At 43.6% G+C, this 24,201-nt stretch overlaps 1 protein-coding gene across 1 annotated transcript in view; it reads right to left on the reverse strand.

Annotated features, from left to right (window-relative positions):
* HERC3 (HECT and RLD domain containing E3 ubiquitin protein ligase 3) overlaps window positions 1-24,201 on the reverse strand; it is a 42,490-nt gene that overhangs the window by 6,557 nt on the left and 11,732 nt on the right. Inside the window, exons 3-19 of the mRNA XM_030947858.1 lie at window positions 17,047-17,206; window positions 15,334-15,410; window positions 14,530-14,751; window positions 12,474-12,565; window positions 11,462-11,592; window positions 10,650-10,810; window positions 10,070-10,146; window positions 9,205-9,329; window positions 8,604-8,663; window positions 6,851-6,962; window positions 6,151-6,340; window positions 4,876-5,039; window positions 4,321-4,434; window positions 3,042-3,065; window positions 2,841-2,930; window positions 1,808-1,978; window positions 1,040-1,183 (exon numbers count right to left, since the gene is read on the reverse strand). Of these exons, the coding sequence (XP_030803718.1) occupies window positions 1,040-1,183; window positions 1,808-1,978; window positions 2,841-2,930; window positions 3,042-3,065; window positions 4,321-4,434; window positions 4,876-5,039; window positions 6,151-6,340; window positions 6,851-6,962; window positions 8,604-8,663; window positions 9,205-9,329; window positions 10,070-10,146; window positions 10,650-10,810; window positions 11,462-11,592; window positions 12,474-12,565; window positions 14,530-14,751; window positions 15,334-15,410; window positions 17,047-17,206 (2,114 nt within the window). The remainder of the gene's footprint in view (window positions 1-1,039; window positions 1,184-1,807; window positions 1,979-2,840; window positions 2,931-3,041; window positions 3,066-4,320; window positions 4,435-4,875; window positions 5,040-6,150; window positions 6,341-6,850; window positions 6,963-8,603; window positions 8,664-9,204; window positions 9,330-10,069; window positions 10,147-10,649; window positions 10,811-11,461; window positions 11,593-12,473; window positions 12,566-14,529; window positions 14,752-15,333; window positions 15,411-17,046; window positions 17,207-24,201) is intronic.

A 24,201-nucleotide genomic window follows, 5' to 3' on the forward strand; every position in this document is an offset into this window, starting at 1 on the left:
CTTTTAGTTCCTTTTTAAACACCTCTGCGTTTAGACACTATAACAGTGCTTCAGTGTTTACTGTCTTTGTACTGCAAGAAAATGTGTTAACAATCCTCTCCCTGTTACCCACCCTATTTTCTATTAAAAGCTTTTGCATGAGCACAGTTCTAGCCAGGCAGACACAGCAGCAGAGGTGCTAGCACAGGCCTCCTTCTCCTCACACACTGACTCTCACTGCTGTGTCAGTCGCAGACTGACTGCCCACGTTCGTTAAATGTTCCCAACACACGACTCATTTTCAGTGCTTACACTGTCATCACTCCTGGTGCCAAAAGATTGTTTTATAGCACTGGCATTAGGAGTGAATGCTCTATAATACTGTTTACAAGTTACTGAAGATACCAGGCCACTTCCTTCCCTGTAACGCCCCCAGCAGGACAGCCACACCTCAAGGGAAGACTGGCCATGTCATTTCCCACCTTGCTATCTATGGAGGTGAGGAAAAGGACATAAACCACCATCTCCAGCCATCTGACAGGTACAGATCTTGCACTCCACACTCTTCCAAAACCAACAACCTTCCACTACAGGCCATGTTCCTTGCTGCTTAAGAGCCTCCTCATACAAAGCATTAACAACTTTAGATCCTGAAGGCAATAGTGATGCATGGCTAAGTGGATTGGCTGCAATTATGTGAACAGCAAGGGAGGCACAAACTTTAATGCCATTACCACCTAAACCTCTCATTCTGTAAAACAGCACATGACCACCACACTCATGATAATAAGAGCTCTATTACCTGTCACCTGACCCTTAATACAAGTTTTATTATGGGATAAGAAAAAAGAGAGAGAGCCAACTCTTTAACAGGCACAACCATCACCATTCTACTAAGGTTAATGGACCTATTTACACTAACTGAAAATAGAGTTCACATTGTATCATGAGCAGAAAATGAGAGGAAGAACACTTCTTTCCCATAGCTTGCCACTAACTTCCTTGTCATTTAAATGCAGCATATTATTCCAACCTGTATGTACAGAGGGCAAGGGCTTACCGTGTCTGAAAACCACAGCAGGTTTGACTCTGGGTAGTAAGTGAACATGCCATAGATGGGGTTGAGCAGTTCTTTCAACAACAGGAGGAAAAATTCCTTTGTCACTCCTCCAGCATCAACAGCTTCCTCACCATCAAAGATGACCTGTAGAAAAAGCAGATCATGACAGGGACGCAGAGCTGAGACTGAGTGAATCAGACCTCTCTCTAACTGAGAGCTATGCAAAGCAATCTGACCAACATGCCCAAACCCACGGTAACCCATGAGCTCATTTCAGTGCTCTGCCTGCAGGGACAGAAAGGGAACAGGGGGGCAAATCAGGTACTTTGAGAATGTTTAAATCCTCATGAAAACCACAAATAACCACCTGTCGCCCCAACAATCAAAGCAGCAGCATGACAGCAGCTACTGAAGATTGTAGCAATCTCTCAGAGATTAAACACATCCTATTGTAAACAGCCTACTCCTGCAGAAGGGCAAAACAGAGATTGCATAACAGCACAAAATGCTTCCTCCCCTGGCCCTTGAACACTCAACACGCCAGGAGAAGAGAGCAAACCCTGTGCTTGCCTTCTTGTAAACTATCCGCTGCCAAAGCACTCCAGGAGTCAGAAAAACACAGTCCCTGCACTGACTAGACCAAAAGTTCCTGTGTTGAACACTTACGGAGAAGTTACTGCACACTGGTGAAGAGGTAATGGGAATGGCTGAAAGGCTGCAGAAATGTTTGCCAAATAAGAGGGTGCTAAAGATATGGGGGAGACTTACTTTGAGAGGTTTTTTCAAGTCAATGTCTGAATGGATGCTCAACTCCCTTAAAGCATCACCAACTAAGTTACTCCTGCGAACGTGAAGTACCAGGAAAGGGCTTCTGGCCAGCAGAGGCTCCAGGGTGAGAAGCATGAAGACATTCTGCAAATTTGCACCATTTATTGCAACCTGCAAATAAAAGAGAAGTGAAAAGCAGCCTATGCCTAAGCCTTTTTTTCTCCCTATGAAAGGAAAACAGTTAACCACTATATGCCTGGGGTTCCTTTCTGCCTTTTTGGTTTCTCCAGGGCTGAAGAATCCCATGCTCCCTCTGTACTGTGTGCCTGTATGCCCTGCTTACACAGGTCCCAGTGCCCAACACTGTGCCCATCTCAGGAGGCACCTGTGTGAGCAGTGCCTGGTGCTGGGACATTCCACTGGCACAGAGGCCAGCTGCCCTTGTCACAGCCTGGCTGTGAGCTGGCTTGGCTGCCACCTACAGGGTGCTGGAGCTGGACACTCACTGTCAGCACACTCCTGGAGGGCCCAGGGCTGTGCCCCTCACTGCCCCTGGGTGGGTGGGCTGCTGCCTGCAACCACAAACAGCATCAGCAGCTGGTCTACAACATCTCATCTCACTGTTAGAAGGAACAACCACTCCTGCAGCAGGTAGAAATTTCAAAACAAGTGTCTACTTACCTGAATGTCTGTCTACTTATCCAGTCTTACAGCTCCTCTCCTTACTCCTTATCCTTGGATTATCATAAATAATAACTACCCCTTCCCTGTACAGTTTAAATTTCCACCACATGCATATCTGGCAGTTCTGATGTTGCCAGACAAACATTTTGAAGGGAAAGACACCAAGCACTGCCTCTGCAGTATCCAGGGCAAAGAGATTGCTACACTCCAGCTTCACTGCTCTCCTGTATCATGGAAACAATAAAGTGTTGCATACACCAGCTCCCAATTAACACCCTTTCCATGGAGGCACCATTGCAAAAAGCAGAGAAAAAGAAATGTGTCAGGAAAACAGAGAGAGAATGATTACCTGCATCTGTAATTCTGCATCTGTCTGTAACATCTTGGTCTTAGCTTGAGCATCAAAGATGAAAGGGTAAGAGCAGAGAGTCACAGCATCCTGCAAGAAAGACAGGCAAGACTTGTTCCTATCCATAGCTTCCAGAGCACTTCTCTAAATAAGAACATTTTAATAATTTAAATAAGAACAATCTTTAAACAATTTTCTTACCTGCATGATGGACGGCCTTACTTTCTGTGAAAGAAAAAGAGAAGTATGAAAATCTTTTACTCTTTCAATTTTGTGTCTCGTGGGTTTTTTGGATGGACTAGTCCAAAGGTGACCCAAAGTAAATTTTCCTCCTTTGGGACCAACAACCTATTTTTCTTCCTCTTAAAGAAAAGCATGGGAACTTCCTTCTCAAGAAAATGCACAAGTCTAATTCAAAACATGAACATCAAACATTACTAAGAGGACTGACTGGCATAGAATCCTGTGTTGGTCTGCCATGCGTGAAATTTGCTCTTATGAAGAATAACAAATGCAGAAACCATATGAAACAACAGGAGAGACCATAAGGCCACTACCTGGTGATACAAGAACACCCCTGCAATGCATATTATTCATCATTAGGCATATTGACACATTTTTAACTATCCCTTACATAAATTTAAGTCAGTACTTTATTGTTCTGCTCACTAAAGGTAAGTACAGCAGCACTATTTAAATGATGGAAAGTAGAGGATGGGGGCACAGCACACACAACACTTACAAAGCCCATGAAAACACACACAAAAGTTATCACTACAGTTCAGGTTTTACTCTTGCAGCATCCCAGATGTTTTTTGGTGTTTTTTTTACACTTGAGATTCCTTTCCTTGATATGATTAAATAATCTCACTGGGTTCCCACACAGCATATTCCAGCCCTCAGTTTAGTTATCTCCTTTCTTACAGATGGGAAAGTGAGACATAAAAGAGGTGAAGGGTCTTACCCAAGATCACCCAGCAGGTTACTGGAAGAGCCAGGAACAGAACCCACATCTCCTGAGGCTTGGTTCAGTCCCCTAGCCAGAACGCCACACTGCCTCCTCTTACAGAGCAACATTTTAACATCACTGGCTACATTATTCACAATACCTGCCTAAACAGCAGAAGTAAAGGGCAAAAATTATCATTTTAGAATACAGGACTTGGCTCCTGAGGTCTTGATTACATTAAAAGGATCCAGTGACTGAATTAATCACCTCGTGCAAAGACTGAATGGAATTCACAGCAACAATCACAGAGACTGTTGCAATCTTTAGTTAAATATTGCTAGCTCCAACTCTTTTGACAGCCTTTTTATTTTTAGGTCAATTTTGTAAAGCACTCAGATCTGAGATATTTAACATACAGAAGCTCCTATACTGAATATATTATGCTCTGACTAAGGATATTGGAAATACAGATCTACAGCCAGAGACACAAACATGGACAGCTATTTCATGACTATACATAAAACCTCTTACCATTCCAGCCTGGTGCAAAAACCACATGAGATAATCCTCCTGAATGTCCACCAAGCTGGAAATCTCAGGGATATAAAACTTATCATATTCCACGTGTTTAACCTTCTGATTCACCTAGTGAAGAGAACAGATGGAAATATTTGACATATTTTAACATATTTTTCAGGTTTGCTTTCATAAATTCAGTTGTGCAACAAAAGGACCCAGAATGTTCTACAAACAATATACAATCTCTTACATTTTGGCACAAACCAAGAAGAATCAAATAGAACCTCTTTATAACTTATTTTAGTTCCCTCTCTTCCTCACCCAACCACCCTGCAACAACACAGTGACAGCAGAGACCATCAAGGGACAGGTATTTGTGATGCCATTCTTTAGGGTAACTTTATTTCTAGTCTTTGAGACAGGACTAAACAATCTTCAAGAACCTTGGACTCAGGAAAGCCACTGACATCTCTCCCACGTTGTGACTGGACAGACAGCTCACGACTGCCCAAGGGCAGACAGGACTGAATCATCCTGAGCCAACACATGCCCAGGCTTTCCTCTCACCTTGTGGAGTTTCTCCAGAAGCCTGAGAGCAGCTGTAATGTAGCTGCTGAACAGGACTGGGATCAGCAGCGTCTTCCTTCCACTGAGGAGGTAAACCACTGCACCTTTGTAGAGGTCCACAAGCCTGAGGAAATATCTTGGGCACACCTGAGACCACCAGTTATCTGGAAAGCAGAGGACATCAATACAAACCTCAATCAAAGGCCAGAGTATCCCCTAAATAAGGGGTTACACATGAAAAAAAGGGGAATACACCTGAAGACTTTAAAAAACCTTCCCCATTCCTGCCCTAGCTGTAGCAACAGGAAAGTGAGGCAGAGTCATCGAAATACCAGAAACTGAAAAGCTTGTCCCTTTCCACTCCCATCCAGCCACACCAGTCATTACCCAGCCCAAACCCTGATCAGGGTGACAGCCTGAACTGGAAGTTTTTCAGTCTTTAATTCAAGACACTGTTTCAAGTACCTGGCATTCGGGATACCATGATCCTGCGGGCAAACACCTGTCTCACAGGAGTGACAAGCACAGAGCTGCCTGGCAATTCTCTGTAGCACCAGACTTTTCTAGCAGGGGTCTCCTGGCACATCTGCACTAAAGGATTAACTCCCCCTCTTTAGAGAGGCTGATTTCTTTCTTGCCAAGGACAGGTAACCCTTACTTTCCCCTGAAGGGACACTGACTATTAGCTTCTTTCCTAGAGCCAATCACCTGCAGAGTAAAAGCTGGAGCCTAGGATTCTTTTGGAGGTCTGCACTGCATAGCATTTTACATGATAATATCAGGTTTAGTACAAAAAAGCCTTAAGAAACACAGTAAGATAACAAGAACAGCAGTATCTTAACAAATGTGAGTAACATCACTAAGCAGCATATGTTCTGTCCAGTTTAAAATAAGCTCAGAGGAAAATATATTAGAAATTAAAAGACTCAGAAGTGGGAGAGGAGTTTAAATGTTCAGCTTAGTAACAGATCAAGGTTTGTCTGCATCTTGTAGAGGACAAAATAATTTAATATTATATTTAGTATTCTTTTTTTACCTTATACAGGAAAGATATTCTGAAGTGATCAATAGCTGATCAAATTTAAGAGAATAGGATAATTTAATCTTCATGTTATACAAAAATCTGTGTTTCTGTATAGAAATGCAAATTTATCTGGAACTGAGTCTCTGAATGTGGGTAAAGTAGATAAGGTAAATTAGATCAACCTCCCTAGTAAGTGTTCTTTGTAATTATATTTTACTTCTAAATTAAAACAATTTTTAAATGACACTTACCAAGCACTTTGCTGGGGTTGGTGTCCAGGCGCAAAATAGCCATTGCTAGAGGAAGGGTCAGAGAGATGTAATACTTGGAGTCTTGGAATGGTGGGAATTCTGGGAGAATCAGATAGATCCTCATTGCCTCAACATCGGGTGGAGAGCTGGACAGTTGAGGAATCAAAAAGCTTTCAAAGCTCTTCAGTATCTAGAGAGAAAACAAAACAAAAAAGACAACTTATCCTGGGGGATAGAGCACCTACAATGTAGACAGTGTTTAAGGGCTGATGAAATGGTAAAAGCCTGTTTTAAAAGTCAAACCCAGAGTGAAAACTTCAAAACCTATAAATATTATAGCTAAAAGTGGCAAGGGGAACATGTATGCTTTTATCCCACAGCTCTGCACTTGTGAAAGAAATTCTCTGAGAATAAGTTATACAACCATAAAGTACTCAACTCCTGACAGACACATAATAATTACAAATAAAACATACACAGAGTTTATTTCAGCAGACATTCAAGTATAAAGTTTTTAAATAAAAGACATTTCTGAGGAGGTCAAAATCAGCCCAGGTCAAAGGAGAGGTACCATTAAGTGTCTGGATTTCAGATTTGCAATACAACCTTGGCCAAACAATGGTGCTGGTACTTCCATGTTAGAGAGGCACAAAAGTTCTAATTTTCCCCTCTGGACATCTAAATCTCAGAAGTGCAATACCTGCTCTAGGAGAATGGAGTGCTGGGAGTTCATCAGCTTCTCAAACAGCACTCTCGTGGAGTTCAGATCAATCCCTGGGATCTTTGGACTGGTTTTAAAATGTTCATCGATTCTTTAAAAAAGAAGTCACAGACAGGCATAAGATTAAGGAAGAGACCCTATTACCTGTGTATTGACACGGCATGAGAGCAAGCAATAGAGAAATGAGCACTAGAGAATTCCTAAGACTAGAAACAAAGACTCTCCCTTCCAAATTCCTCCAGGCCTCAGTTAGGGCTGGGATTCTTGCAGAGAAACACTTCACCAAAGTCTCTGGTGTCCCCTGGACTCCTTCACTGACTTAAGAGCACTGTAGTAGACACCCTGAAGGGGAAGGCAGCTATTAAGGACAGAATGCATTTGTCAGTTTGATGGTGTAACCACATGAGGAGCTGAACACAGCCTGCTGTGGTACGATGGCTATTCCCATAAAAGCACAGGCTCCAGGCTGGAATCAGCTCCCCCCAGACACACTGTGGTACAGAGCACCTGGGGCTGTGCTCTGCAAAGGCAGTGCTGGCTGTGCTCAGGCACACAGCCATGGAAAAGCTGCTCTCCCATCTAATCCTGTAAGGCAAGCAGGCCTACATGGCCTTAGGACACAGGAGGGATGCACTGGGGGTACTTCTGTCAAGTGCACCTGACATGAGACTTCATGTATAAAGGTACATAGTTAAATACAGCCTCATTTAAGCCTTCAGAATTTAACATTCACTTGGCTGAAGATTCTCTAGAGAAGTTAAGTCCTGCACTAGCGAAGACACCACTGAAGTGGAAGAACAACTGTATTTGGCTGATGAAGCCATAAACTCCACTCATTTCCACATTCAAAGGAGACATGAGACTATTTAAAGTGACTCAGCAACTTGCATACCTCAACAAGGGTTTTAAACCAACATGACACAACTCTCCTGATGCAATAACATGTCACAACACTAGAGAAGAAACCACTGGACAAGCAGAAAAACACCAGAATAATTAGCAAACTATCTTCAAGCTGCTCTTGGAATGTATTACGCAAAGATTACTCAGAGTAAGTTTTTCTTCACCTAGTTACAGGTCATTTACTCACCACATCACCAGAAAAATTTCTCCTCCTCCTCATCTTATGCTGTTGCCTCCTCAACATTTACAGACACAGCCAACACAAGTCTTCCCAACCCACAGCCTTTGACTCAGCTATGTGTCTTACAACCTTGTCCCCACCTATTGTGGGTTACACCCGTTTGAAATTCCTCCTTTTGCAAGCAGAGCCACAAAACTTTCCAGGTGTGATGTCACCTAAAAGGAAAGCACTTCCTTGTTGCCCCTGATGTATTTTCAAGAGCAGCCTGTGTTGAAGTATATTTTCACAAGCACCAGCTAGCTCAGCTGGGTGAGAGACTATTCAGATACCTGGCATCCCTAATTTCCCTTAATGTCTGATTCCTATCCCTCTCTTTAAAGACATTAGTATCTGCTTCATAAGGAAGAATAACAGTTGTGGCACCTCTAAGATCTCTGTGCCACTTACAGTACACTCACCATGCACTCTCTTAGACCACTTGCCTTCCTTACCCAGCTCTGACCACCCCACCCCTTTAGGGAACATCCTCTGCCCTCATCTCCTGCCTGATCCAAAAAAAAAATCAAATCCCACTGCAGAAGTGAGTGAAACAATGGGATTCCAGTCTGCATCAAGGGAAAGCCATACATCTGGAAACGTGGCACTTACTTCTTCTCCAAGAAGCTTCCATTCCAGCAGGCAGCTGAGGACAGTATCTGAACAACATTACTGATTGCAGCAGGAAGAGAAAAGAAAACAGAGATATAGGTTATGAATGGATGCCTCAGTAAACCTCTTCATCTCTCTTCCCTTCCTTTCATGGGACACAATGTCAGGATAACCCCTTTAGAGGCACAGAGGGCAAGACTTCATTCAGGATCATGTAAGGTCCCTCTTGGAAAGGAGGAGTTAGTGCCTCCTTTCCACCTATTCTGCCCTTCTCATGGCAAGCACACTGGGGAAAGAACTTAATCAGTCTGCTCACAAGTTCTTGTTGCTTCTCATGAATTTTAAGCAAACAATGCAGGACAACTTTAAAATCAAGTTCCCACCCACCATCTGCAATGATGAGGCAGCCTCAAATTCCTCTGGTTTTGCTCAGAAGCTCTCACCTGGCAGCCTTGTGACTGGCAAGTCCTCCCCTTGGAAACGACCAAGAACCACACTTGAAAAGGTTGCTAAATTTCAAGTGAAAGCATGGCACGGAAGCCAACAAAACTATTTCAATAGAACTTTCAACAAAAGGCTTGTCCAGTGCCACAATACCTACTTGACAGAATTAGAACTGTTCTTTTCTAAAAGCTTTTGCCTCCAGACATCTATAGTTTCATCATTTATTAAACAGGTGTAACGTGTTTCATTTATGGTCCGGAAATCATCAGCAGGCAAGGAATTCTGTGAGAAGATACAGATTTCAGCAAAGACAAGGCCAGTAAAACAATTCCTTCCTATCCATAATCTCTGTTTTAATAAATAACTGATAGCTTCCTTAGTGGGGTCTCTGAAAAGGTTTAGTGAGAAGTTTTGCGGCATTACTAACAAGTCCAAAAGGGAAGGTATGAAAAAATTTGAAGGGAAAAAAAGATCCTCAAATACATTTAAAAAAAAAAGGAAAAAAAATCAAAATATCATTTCCTAGATGTACCAAAGCCCTTGTAAATACTGTCATATTTTAGACTTACTTCCATGCCTCAAAAGTTTATCCCAAACTCCTCTTGACAGAAAAAAGACAGAAGTGGGAAAACCAATTCAGCATTCAGCCCTCCATCCAGCACTGACTGACAAAATCCCATTGTATGTAGCTGATGGCCCTACACACCAACCATGCAGAAGCCAGTGCCACAGGTGGAAAGCAGCTCCCTGCTTCCAATCTGCAAAGACTGGATTCCCCTCCCTGCTGATTAAACTGCAATCAGTGTCTTCCCAATGGCTTTGATGTGCCTCCAAAGAAAGGCAACTTTCAGCCAGTGAAGTTGGAAATCCCTGTAACAACTGTCAGAGCTGGTAAGGTTTGTAAGGCAGAATGGAGTCCAAAGAAATACTTCCATTCCGGAAGATTTTAGTAAAAACAAAAGCTGTGTTGTGAATGCTGGGACAGGGGAGAAGACTTGAAAAGAGACTTCCATTTGGTTTACCTCATATTTGGAGCAAAGCACAAAAGTTTGGTCTCCTCCAGAGAAGATATGTTTAACAATGTGGTATTTACAGGCATCTGTTTGAGAAAGACACAGCTGTGTTAGAGGCTGATGGATGCAAGACTCCATTTATACTTTCTCCCCTCCCATTTGCACTGCCAGTACAACTACAAGGAGCACCTGGGTCCTTCAAAGGCCCTGCTGAAATCAGCTGGCACTCAAGCACTGTAGCACTTTCATAAGAGGTACACAGGAGGGGAAGGTTGTCATTTTTAAACTGCAATAGGGGCTTTAAAGAGAGAACAAAGTGTTTGGAACAGTATTAGTAAAGTATGAGTACAATTTCATGAAGTCTCAAGATTGTCAGATGCTGAGGTCTGCCACAAAAAGAGAAAGGGAGATAGCACACATTAACAGAGAGAGCAAAAGGTCACTCAGAAATGACCACATGGGGGACAACAGGATGGGTTTCTTTTGGCATTTACAGAAATTTCACAGAACAATGTTAAGATGTCGTTAGACAGCCACGGGTGAAGTTATTTATGTCCATCTGCCATTTCAAATCGAGCACAGTACATACCAGGTTTCCCTGAGAGTTGCCCATTGTGAGCCGCCCAGTGACCCTTGACAGGAGAGGGACACTTCACATTGCAAGTGTGCCCTGTTCCCAGCTGGCCTCTTGTTCCACAGCCAAATGCATAGATCATTCCTGAAGAAGGCACAAAGGCTAAAGTGTGATGTCTGTAAGAGATGGGTACAGAGTTTGGGCCTTGTTTAGCAATAAATTCAAAATAAAACAAAGACCAAAACCAAGGGAAAAAAAAAAACCAAACCCAACAACCAAACCAAATGCAACCTAGAACTTATTCTCATTTCTTCTAGGCCAGAAGCTGGTGCCAAGCAGCACCTTCACATGAGCACCAATGCCCAGTTTTTGCCACCTGATGGCACCAGTTTGTGGGATGGAGCCCTTTAGGTGGAAGGGACAAAGAGCAGCCTGTGCAGACAGGCAGCTGATATCAGGCTCACAGGATCAGCTTAGTAATTTGCTAAGCCTGTACATTCTGAAAGGCAACCACACAGCACCAGTGCTGCTAACTCACTTTTCATTAAAGAGGCTGGAAACTTGTGACCAAGGGGGCTTCTGCTCTAAAGTCTTGCTGAATTATTAAGTTGGGAAGGTATCTTTTACAGGTTAGAGTGCAAGGTACAACCCCAATTAAAAAACCATCTCGTTTAGAGGGTCTTAAAATTCTCATGGAAAGTAAGATTTAAATTCCTTTAGCTTTGATACACAGAATGCAGAAGCAGGACTATTTTCCCCTATTTGCATGACTCAGTACAGCATTAACCTCCACCAAAGAAAAGTTTCTGACTGCACACAGGACTCACCTGCCACAAGCAATCTGGGACACTTCACTGCCCATGAGCTCGAGAACTCTTCGGGGGTTCACCTCATCATTCATGGAGTCGTGGCCCAGCTGCCCGCAGGAACCTGCACCGAAGGTGAACACCCCTCCACTCTGTTAGCAAACCAAACAGCAGAGTCTCCATTTAGGGACCCAGAGCCCAGCAGCATCTCTCTGACTACAGATTCAGTATGAGCCCAAAGCTTAGGCAGAGACTGATGGGGATTTTCAAAAGATTCAGAAAAGAAAGTTGGGTTCTGCTAACGCAGCTTTCAAATAACCTACCCTGCCACCCATCAGAAACTAACAGAATTATCTTCAGGTTATCTCTGCACTGGACAAGCTCCTACAGAACTAGTTCTCTACAATGGTATTTTTCCCCACAGGAATCCCAAAGTCAGTTGTTTAATTCATTTCACAGTGGAAAACACCAAGGCTCCAAAACAGGAAGCAACAACCACAAAGTGGCAGAGCCGAGGCAAGAACTGAGCTGCTCTCTTTCAAACCCTAGCCCTGTCCTCTGACCAATAAATTATACACCACTAGGAAGCAGCATGTTTGGAACTGAAAACCTCTTGTAAATTGTTGTGACTGCTAATGTTAAATTCAAACACTCATTAATTTTAGCTTCCATCTTATTCTGATGCACATTATTACTCTATTTTCCAACAAAATGCTATTTTCACCGCTTTGGATGTGTGTGTGTTATTTTTTTTTTCATCCCAAAGGTATTCTTTTTAAGTTATTCACCTGAGTTTTGCTATTTGCTGCCATGGATTATTAACATCACCACCTGCAAAACCAGCAAAGGATTGTGCTGGCAATGATACTCAGAATAAATAATTAGGCTATACTTTCCACTTAGTTTCTTTTACTGGGGTCAGAAGGAATACAGTAAGTCGATCTGTGTTTTTCTCTACCATTACACAGAAAGCTACTGTGAGACCATCAGACAGGTGAGACAGCGGCCAGGGCTCCCAGGTCAGCACCTTTACCTTTGTCAGGACTGCAGTGTGCTCCTCTCCACAGCTGATGTAAACAACCTTCTGAGAGCGCAGCAGCTTCACGTGGCACGGGGACTCTCGGTCTGCAACGAAGCCAAAGGAAATAAAGCAGCTGCTCCATCAACACAAGCCTGCATGTCCAAGAAAGGCACTGCCAGTCTGATTTTCAGACGTGGTGCATGACCACAAGGGAAATTTAACAACTGTGGAGAAAAAGGCCCCACATGGCCTTGAGTACTTCACTGCTGCTTTTCCCCTCAAATTCTTAAAAGGCTTGACTGACTCAAACGAAGTAGTCCAGAGCAAGAGTGCACATGTTGATTATCTTGTACAAATTCAACATGCAGTTGCTGTTTGGGAGACATGGTGAGTGCAGCCTAGATACACCCACCTTCAGCTTCATGCTCCACTTCACACTCCTCAGGGATGACTGCAAATATTTGTTTCGAAAACCTTATTTAAACCTTTTCCATATAGAACAACCCTGACACGTGGGAGACACTTGTGCAAGACACATGGTAAGCTGAATCCCAATGTGTATTTAAATACTCAGCTTTCCTTCTCTTGTCATCCTTTAAGCAGAAGATCTTCCTACTTGCAAAGGTTAATCACTACCAACCATTAAGTGATGCTTTTCTCCTCCACTCTGCCACCCCTAATCATTTAAAGTCTGTCTCCCAGGGATGAATACAGTAAAAATAAAAGCTAAGCACTTCAAGGAGCAGTAGGCACCCCAAAACAATTAGATATTAAGGGGAGCAGCTGCTTATTCCATACCACCAAAAAGTCAGGTTCCTACCTATAGAAGTTACCCATTTCTTAAGATTCTCACTTTAGGATTTGAGAGGTGCTTTTTTACTGGGTAGTGAGAGAAAAAGTCAAACTTCTGTGAGTTTAGAATTGAGAGCATATTTTTGATTTATCTTTTCCTGCATTTTAGCACTCTGATCTTTCTTTTCACAGGAATGACACCTCTCTCTACAGCATAATTGTTAATAATAACAGTGCTGCAGAATACCCATGTTTGCAGACCTTGCTGCTCATGTTTGACAAGTCTAATTCACACTGTCTTATCATGATTCACTTACCATAAATACCACATATTTACTACAATGCCAGGCACTGAGGGGGAAGCAGAATATGATCCCTGGCCAGCACCATCCCACAAGCTGATGCCTATTCTGTTCATTTAAGATTAGCCCCATGTCAGTGTAAGCCTCTCATATGTAAACTGCAGCTTTGTTTTAATTAGAAGCATTTATCTGCCAACCCACATGGAAAGGACACTGCTGCTCTTCGATTAGATCAGCCCTACTTTACAGACAGCACAAGGTAGCTAGGTGCATGCTAGGTATCACATCTACACTCAGAAACTTGCCTAGATACTGAAATCTGCACAGGAATTATGCAGTAACCAATAAGGAGGCTGATTTTAAGCTCCAAAGAAAACCTTCCATTAATTTGTTTTATTCCAAAAAGTTAAGAGTGTGTAAACAACAAGCAGAGGAGATCTGCGCTTTTCAGATTAGCACCTGAGAAAACTACCATTGGCCCTATGTGTCTGGTAAACTGTGCAACAAATAAACTAGACAACATTTTACAGTACTGAGATATTCAGTGTTGCCATAGTTTTGAAGCATATAGCTGCTCACCAGTCAAAATCATGCTGGGAAGTGAGGAGATGGGTTCAGCCTGCTGTTCTGCAGGGAAAACCTTTGCTCCAACCAACTTCAAACAAAATATTTTTGAGAAGAGGGAGGAAGAATATGAGCACTTTCTTTGATATTTGCACGTTGACACTCACACTTGAAAGACCTCTCTTTTTAACCCTCCTCACTTAAATTAACACCCACAAGGGGAAAGAACATGTTTCTGTTTCTACTAAGTATGAAAAGCCTGTAGAGACAGAGACTCTCTATGCCATCTCGTCCCAAGAGGAGCTGCTGAATGTTAAAGACCCACTCAGTAAAAATACACTGCCAATGCAACAGGAGACACCAGGAAAAGGAGTCTGTCCTTCCCTCACCTAGGAGCAGAATTTTCATACCTCGTTCATCACTTAGTCCCAGCTGTCCTGAGCTGTTCTTCCCCCAGCCAAACACAGCTCCTGAGAGAGAAAGGGCAAAACTGTGGGCTCCACCTGCAGCAACCTGAGCCAAAGGGATCCCATCTAGAGACTTGACACGCTGTGGACTGGCTTGGGAGGGACATTCTTTGCCCAAGCCCAGCTGACCGTAGCTGTTCTGCCCCCATGTGAAGAACTGGCCATCTGAAACAAGGAAGAAAAGAGAAAGTTAGCCAACAGAAAGACAAGTTTGCCAAAATTAAAAATAAACAGTCCTGGAGGCTTCGCTCCCACCCAAGCCTCATGATGAAAAGGAAAAAAGCAAAATCAAGACAGACATTCTCTGCTAAAAAAAAAAAAGAGCCACCAGGCAAATGAATGCACAAGCAACTAAGTGCAAAACACAAAATACAACTGCTGCAACAAACAGTGCAACAAAAACAGTCCTCATTTCACATAAAAGAGTAACAGCCAAGGAAAATTTCAACACAAAGGAATTAATTACACACATTTTTCTAAATCAAGATGGAAAGCTTTCAAGCATTCCTGCCATCATTCAGCAGTAAGACAGTGGGTGGTCTGTGTGTAATGTTTTCTTTCTTCACAGTATTGGCAAAGCTCTTCCTCAATATTCATGGTACCTGATCCATTTTATAGCACCCCATTTGACCCAAAAGCAGTCAGAACATGGGATGTCCTTGATTTATTGTGCAGAAATATGCAGTCTTGGACACTGTGCAAAATGACAGCACAAATTTTCATAATTAATAACAGATGTTACAGTACCTGCTGCCAGAGCCAGGCAATGCCAATTTCCACAGGAAACCTGCAGTATCGTCTGTTGGTTCAATTTCTTTATCAACCTAAAGATGACAACATGATTTTAGAGTAAGCGTCCACAAAAACAGTATCACCTTAGACAAAAATTACCATTTCCACTCAGGTACTTGTTGTATACACACACACAAAATCCATGGGTTTGAGACTGAGGAACAGTGCCTTGAAGGCAATACAGATCCATATGTAATAGATGCAAATCTGTGGAGACCTCTAGTAACTCAACTACATTTCCTGCTATAACACTGAATCCAACCATCTGGAAATGGTGAAAATAGCTGGTTCTTGGTGTCTCTTTCACTATTCTTTTTCAGGCACTGACATTTTTCATGCTGTTATTGGCCTACCGGATCCAGTGAATTACAGCACCAAACCCTCTTCAGTGCTTTGTACAGAAAATAGCAAGTCAAAGGTTCAAGTTATTCCACAAAAATGTTATTTTTAAAAAGGCACTATGCATTGCTATGCAAGCCTCTCTCTGTCTGTTTTATCAGAACCACATGCAAGTTAAGGACTGTCGTCCCACGGAGCCCTTCAGCTCAAACAATCTTTTGTCATTGAAACTCTTCTTTTAAATACTGTTTTGACAATGACAGCCATAGAAGAGACACATCCCAAACCTCTGCTCTGCACTGGATCTGCAGCTGCAGACCAAATGAGAGACTGCATCTGCTGTCAACACAGCATGATAAAACACCTTGAAGTACAAACAGCATTTCTGTTTTTAAATACTCTTTCATGCACCTCCTTTTTCTGTGCAAAACATTGTGGCATTTTTCATGGAAGAAGCTAAGCATGCTGCAATTTTCTTTTCCATCCCTCAGCCATCCATGGGCAGAAGGTCTGTTCAGCCCAAACCTCCTGAGGACTTGCAGAGCTCAGGGAGCAGCAGTGACAAGGAGAAGGAATCACCTTCATCCCAGCATGAGAAGGACCCTATTCCTGCCATACTGAGAGAAAGTGAGCAACCCCGACCAGGTCTCTGGTGTCGAGATGACCCCGAGGTGTTAGAAAGTCTCTTTCTCCCAGCCCTGAGGCCGAAGAAGAAGATGGGATTCCTTGGTTGTCATTCTCAAGGTTGTTTATTTTCTGTTATCTATAACATTCTTTCTCCATCCTGCCGAGGTCTGTCTGGCAGGTCGGGTTGAGCACACTGAGCAGTGTTATCTTTTTATACTAAAAACCACGTGTACTTTATTTAAAATAATTTTCCAATACCCATCACCTATTTTAGACAGTTTGCCTCGACTCTAAACCAATCCAAAGTGCCACTATCACAGCAGAAGATGGAAGCTAAGAAGAAACAGGAGGAAGGACAGGACACACCCAAATCTCTCCATCTTGCCTCCTGAACTCCCATTCTAAAACTCCAAAATTCTACTTTTTCATGTAGAAATTAACTATCATTCTACTTAAACTGTGACAAATTAACTAACATTCTACTTAAACTTCTGTGGCTCGTACATCTTCATACAAAGCTGGTAATTGTTTCCATGGGTTAAAATCAAAGGCACAGGTGTTTTTGACTCCGTGCCAAGGTCTCCGAGCCCCCTGCCAGGGTCTCGAGTCCTCCAGAGGAATTTCCTGGATTCCGACACAACCCTTGGTGAGCAACCCTCCAAGGAGCTTCCCTGAGGAAAGCTGACCCAGCTGCAGGCTTACCTTGGCACTGTCACTGCATCCTCTATGGTGGTGAGCCCCAGCTGCCCGTCGCTGCCCGCGCCCCAGGAGAAGAGCTGGCCCTGGTCACTGAGGGCCACGCTGTGCGACTCCCCACAGGCCACGTGCACGATGTGCTGCCCGGCCAGCGCCCCGATCGGCTCTGCGGGAACACAGGGACAACATGATGCTCACAGCACCCATCCCACAGCCACACACGGACACCGGGCTGCGCAAATCCCCGCGCAAAGCCATTCAGGTGCCCTGATCCCCAGTTTAGTTTTAAAATGTGTCCTACAGGAGAAAAAGCACCAGGTTTACTGAAAATGTGTCACTGCTGAGCAGGGACAACGTCTCTGCTCACAGCACTCATCCCACAGCGACACACGGACATCAGGGCTGCGCAAATCCCCGTGCAAAGCCATTCAGGTGGGTGCCCCAATACCCAATTTAGTTTTAAAACAGGAGAAAAAGCACCAGGTTTACTGAAAATGTGTCACTGCTGAGCTCTTCTGAAAGCCTGGTTTGAAGGTCACGGAAGGCAGGCAGGTATACATGCCTCAAGCACAACGGCAGCCAGCCTCAGAGACACAGGAAAATCTATCAGGTTATTCAGGAACAGATATCCCATATTTGATACCACTCAGTTTTGATTCAGGGATCACCCAACACTGAGAAGATAGCATAAAAAACATATTTGACCTTCCACAGCTCCCATGTCCTATGAAGATGAGTCATCCATAAAGCTGGATGTCATCCACAACCCATCCACCTCACCTTGATTTATTGCTTGATGGGTATGTGTTACAACGCCCTCCATGCTGACCTTGGAACAAGTCTGAACTTATCTGCCTATTACTATCACTGTCAAACACTCATTTTAAAAAAAGTACCATATAAAGGAAGTAAAATGAGACGAAGGAATAAAAATTTTTAAATAAATCATCACTCAAGTCCTCTGGAAGACAACCCACAATTGACTTTTCATCATTACATCACATTAGGCAACTGAAGCAGGTTTAAGAACTACTCTAAAAACATCTATAACCAAATCTTACTCATTTACACAACTTTTACAAAGGGGCATGAAAAAACATCTTGTTTTTCAATAAAACCACACAACTGATGGCAGGGTTCCCTGCACGCCAGAAAGAAGCAAAGTTGCTTTGCTTTTTTTTCCCCTGAACAAATACAAGTGTTCTAGGTTGATGAAGAAAGACTTCACCCTGTGAGCTACAAGGCAGTGATCAGTATTACTGAAATCCCACTTGCCTGGGGCATGAGAGGAAAGGGTCATTACATGTCATTCCATAAAAATGATACCCCACATCACAGGAATCCAGAAATCATTAACACACTTAGCACCAAAACCTGCTTACCAATTAATCTACGTGTCTTAAATGACTGTAGAAAAAGGTACCCCTAGGAGGGTTTGCCTTCTGTGTCTGGGAATGAGAAAATGAGGAGAAAAATCCCTAATGGATGTTTTTGAAGAAAAAGGTGACAGCTATTTAAATATGTATCCTAGCTGAGGAAAATGCCACCTGAACATTGCTTCATTTCACTCAAAATACTTCATGGCCACAGAGGTGCAGTTTACAAGTAACAAGCACACAAACATCTTAGGAGGGCTTGAGGCCTGCCACCCAGTAAAACCCTGCAGCTCTTTCCAGCAGCACTAATTTCACCCAGTCCCACTGCCAGTGCAGAGACACAGCCAGGTTTGAGGGTGGTAACTCAGTTTAGACACACAGCTTCCCACTTGGGCCCACAAGCACCCAGCTATAGCACTGCTTTGGCAGTCTGGTTCATGTTCATTTACATATATATATATATATAAATGAGGGAGCCTATTTTTATCTGAGAGCTCTAAACAACCAGCAGCTGTAAGGGCTGATCAAGGTCAATGACAGCCAGCAGACAAGGTGTCCCAGCAGCATGTGTGACTCTGGTCTCTTCCTCTCAGACAAACATTACCTGCTGCACAGTGCCCAACACACCATCTGAGGTTACACAGGTGTGTTTCTGCAACCACAAGGTCCAGAATTAAAGCTGCTGCTGGAGAGGATCACACCATCAAAAGGAGAGCAGACAAAGCCATCCACTTCTCCAAGGAAAACCCTTTGATTTATGAACCCATCACTTCACCCTTGCTGAAAGGGTGCACTGAGACTTGGCTGTTAGCCAGAGCACCTGAGCTCCCAAAAGTGGTCCCAAAGTCACCAGCCAGCCCCACTTCCAAAGCTGCTCCCTGCACACTGCCAAACACTCCATAGGACATCACAAGTCTGACAAAATAGCAAACATGGACAATATGGGATGCTTGGGCACCCACAGCAGACACTGCTTTGCTGCCTGAAGCCATGTGGAACACTTCCTGGGAAAGCAGTGTTTGCCACAGTAAGTCTTATTTCCTGCAGGAGCTGACCCTGAATCACAGAAGCACCTTGGGGAGGTGACAGAAGACTCCAGTGACCAAAGACTGGCATCAGGAGCTGGAGGAGGCAGAATTCTGACCACAGCAGTACAGCAAATAGAGAAAGAGTACCTTGAGGTATGTGGCTGCGGCGAGGACTTCACACATTGGGACACGGAGGGGACACCCAATAGGTCTGGAAATCCGAGGTTGTTTCAGTCCCCTCTGGCTCCATCTGAAGATAATTTTGGCAACACAAATGTGACCTTGCTCTATGTGCCATCCCAAAAGACAAATAAATACCAGCCTGTTTTGAAAGGCTGCCCTGTGTCACTGAACGCCTTCGGAGACTGCACTGCTCACCACTGGAACAGAGAACAGTCTCACCTGGACTCGCTGCATAACCACAGACAGAAAAAAGCCCATGCCTGCCTTGGAGGTGAAGCTCTTTGCCTTCAGAAAGGTGCATGTATGGCCCATCTTATCAGAATACATTCCTGAGACCTTGTCAATAGCAGTTCGCCTGAAAAGTCATGAAGAAATGTAAATGCCAAATAGTTTGAAGTTTTATACACTCAGACATGTTTCTTTCCAGAGATGGAAAAAAGCCATTCTTCTCCCGGGATCACAGGCTGCCCAGGCAGACCAACAAGGGTCCCAGGTCACTGTCAGTTGCCAAGTCACTGAATGTACCATCTCTCAGCTTACTTGGGATATCAAAAACATCTATCTGACAACTACTTCTTTGCTGACCTCACATCAAAATATTAGATGTTTTAGTGGTTGGTATACACGTAACTTCCAAAGCACCACAACACCATTATTCACTCCTTAGAGAAGATGTATCACTGCATTGAGATGAAGAGTACAAAAGGTGAAGTTTATTCTTAGTATTGGGTCTTGTGTAATTGATGAATAAAACCAGTCAAGCGGGGCTTAACAGGCAAAATTATCTACAAAGCTAAGCAGAACAAAAACCTGAAAGCAACAGGGAAGGGCTGAAGCAGTTATGCAATACAGTGTTTCAACACCTCATAAAACCTTCAAAAAACAAACAAAAACTCCTAAGTTCCAAGAAGTAGACACTGAAATAATCTTTTCTTCCTGAAGCTGTCGGCTGTCTCAAAACAGCACCAATGCTTAGAAGTAATTTATCAGTTCTTCATATCTGCTGGAGTTGCAGCTTTGATTTCTCTCTTCTGTCGCTTTAACTTGTGGATCTCAACAGAAACAGGTATACCAAGGCTTGACTTTTTCTGGTTTTAACCCTGTTAGATCTTTTTATAAAATACACTGGAGTAAAGAATGAGGCAAAAATCTTCAGGACAGCCCATCTGTGAATGGTGACAGGACTCCTCTTGTGTTTTCTTGCTTTGCAAGGACACTGCAGCAAAAGCTGGGGATAAGTGGACTATGTTTCTACAACTCAACTTTGACAATCAGTGCATTTAGCTTGAAGGTTTGGGAATGGCAGTAAGGCTGTGACAAGAATGAAAACCCCTGACAAGCCCACCATCAGTCCATAGCTTCTCTATGTATAAAACAGGGCCCATGCTTTGCCCCTACACCTCTGGAAAGCTATACAGGATATCTTCAGTGCCTGCAACTGCTAGAAGCACAAAGCACTCACTTAGACTGCTCTAATTAGAATGCACAAGCAATGAATGATTAATTAGCTTTTGTACTCCTAGTAATTTTATCAGAGAGTTGGTACACCCTGTCTATGTATAGCTTCCAGCTGCTCACAAGACAGGCTTTTGCTAGAGGATGGGGCAAAATCCTTCAGCCATATGTGTACTAGGATGTACAGGAACAGCACCAGATGGCTTCTACGGCCTGGAAACTACACAGAAACCATCAGCCCTGAGGTTACACCTTCAGTGGCAAAATCTGCATTTCTGGTCAGAAGAAGCTGTGTCTTGGAAGCATTTCAAGTGATTCCAGTCTGCTTGGACATCTGGTCAAAACTCTTCATTGTCTCTCCAGCTTGACAATAAGCAGCTCAGAGCATTTGCTCTTTGTTGTTGGTGTCTGCAAGGAAAGTGCTCACAGATTCTCAAAAATATGTCTTACTAGCTTGCCCAGATAAGAGATGGTAGTAGAAACACAGGGAACAGAGAAACAGGTAAGCTAAGGTAAGAAATTCCTCTGGGTTAAATGCTAGCAGCTTGCAAGTCTGAGGACAGATGAGCCAATTTCTTTGCACTGCCATGCTTGTTAATATAGTCCACATCCACACTGAGGATGCACGAGCATTGTGCAACCCAGATCTAAAAATCGGAAGTGTGAGATAAATGTTTCAATGCACAAGGCAGCTGAATATTCAATCAGATACCAAGAGTGACCTAAATGTCACCTGTATAACAATTCTATTCTCTGAGAACTGAAAAGCCTTAATTCTTGTAGGAAAGGAGCAGAGTTCTCTCCTTTTGCAGATTAATTTCACCAACACATTAAACCCTCTAACAAGGTGACGCTAACAGCACTAGCACTTAGGGAAGCATAATTCAAAAGCCAAAAACTCCATAAAAATCTGCTACTGTCTTCAACAAGCACCACAAGAAAATCAGAAAAACATCATGGTCCAAACTGATCAGTCACCACCATTTCACTAAGCCACTGTACAAAAAGCAAGGAAGCAACAGTGGATCTACCAAATGCCTGACAAGATCTTTATACACTAATTAGTAAATTTCAGCTGACTCCCCAGTCTCCAATGGCACATCCCAAAGACATTTCTGCATATGGATAGCATGGCTCTACTTCTAGGCTGTGATGAGCTTCATGATTTCAGTCCTATAGAAGCAGCTGAACATTAAAACAGGTCTAAGTGCTTTAAAAAAACTGGAAAAAGACAAAACCAATGTGCAACAATCAAAACGCTTACAACGGAAAGCACACTAAGAGAGAAGGTATCTCCCTCCCCTTACAAAAGTTTCTCCTTTTTTTGCCAGCATAACTTCCATGTCCTAGCTATTCACACTTTTTATCTGTGTTAGCAGTAAAATACCAGCTATTTAACCAGCAGCAGCACAAGTACACTCATCAGCTTTTCCAGAAAATATCATCCCCAGTGGAAGTGTGATTCTGCTACTTGGAAAGTGGTAACTGGGGAGGGGGAAACCATGATGTTTGCCAAGGCCTTTTTGCCCCTTCCCCTCTCCCTTAAAGCTCCCAAGAAGGACCCTCCGATTTCCCTCTGCTCACTTTCAACTCTGATCACCTAGGCATCCCACACTCCAGCTGTCACAGGAAATATCTGGAGCCCTGGAGCACGATGAAGAAATCAGAGTCTATAAACCACTTAAACTAAACACAGACCTTGCAAAGCTGTCATGTGCTTTTTGAAAACATAATCTAACCCAGCCAGCTAAAACTGCTCCTGTGGCTACACCACCTCTGCAGGCTGTGGTTTGTCAGCAGTAAAATCAGAGGGAGGTGCACAGGGAGGAGGTCAGAGTTCTTGGACAGTTTCAAGAACACACCTTGGTGACTCTACATGGCATGGCCAGGCAGATGAGACACACAACACGTAGACAGCTGGAACCACCCTGCCTGACACCAGCCCTGCAATTTCCCCTCCCTGCTCTTTGCAGAGCGTCTCTGAGAAGGCATTACATGCTTGTTGCATCTTGTGCTCGGATGACAAGACACTATTGCACACAAGGGTGTGAGAAACGCTGCGCTCTGCACCTGCACAGCACCAGACTACAAGAGCAAAGCCCATGGGGAGCCCACATCCCCACCATATGACAGCTATCCTCACTACCTGTCTCCTTCTCTCACCTAAACACAGCTGCACACCTCATGCTCAAATCTGTCTTAGCATGGGGCAAAAACTCTGAAGTATTGGGCAAGCAATGCTTACATGAAAATGTAACATCCTCTGACTTTCAACACCTTACATTTACTATATCCACCAAGAAGGCTGGGTTTTACAAGTCCAGTTTGCACATCTTGAAGTCCTCCTTTCCTGAACTTGGTGAATGGTGCTATGCTGGCAGCAGGAAGCAGAGCAGTAGGAAGAAAAGCCTGATCAGAGACAGACAACAGCAGCACTGAAGCTGATAAGACTGATAATTTGGCTGCAAGAGAGGAAATGTAAACAGAGAGCAGACTCACTGAACAAAAAGTAAGTGTGGGAGGAAGACAGCAAAGGACAGAGGACAAACCAAAGCAGGTGACACTCCCCCAGAACATGGCTGATCACAGCAGGGGCAATATGGTCCATAGGTCAAGGCTGAGAAGTTCCAAGCAACAAAAGATTCTGCAGTCCCTTTTCATCCAGAGACACTAGTGATTCTTACGGTTTACCTGCATGATACATGTGGTACTGCTCACTCATTTATTTAGCATGGCTACTTACAGCCTTAAAATCTGAGAGAGGCTGGCTCAGTTATTAACACTGCCTTCACTTTCTAAGGCTGTTTCTGGCCATGTCAAGGCAGGAATGCAAGAGCAAGAGGTGAGAGGTCACAGTGACATCCCAGGGTGTCACATCACATATGCTCTGCCAGCTACCCCCCCTCAGAGCTGTGAGCCGACACCTACCCTGAGAAAGAAAAGCTCTTCCTCAGGCACAGACAGGAAACCCTCCCCACTTTGCTGCGTTTATCTAGAGGACACAGCCTCTCTGAGGAGCTATAGATGCAGACTGGCATGGGCACAGACAGCTCCTGGAAGGGGCTGCCCAGGCACAGAGGGCTCCAGTCTGGCAAGCATCAGCTGGCAGAGGGAAGAAT

The sequence above is a fragment of the Camarhynchus parvulus genome, chromosome 4 (genome assembly GCF_901933205.1).
Source record: "Camarhynchus parvulus chromosome 4, STF_HiC, whole genome shotgun sequence".
Classification (NCBI taxonomy): Eukaryota; Metazoa; Chordata; class Aves; order Passeriformes; family Thraupidae; genus Camarhynchus; species Camarhynchus parvulus.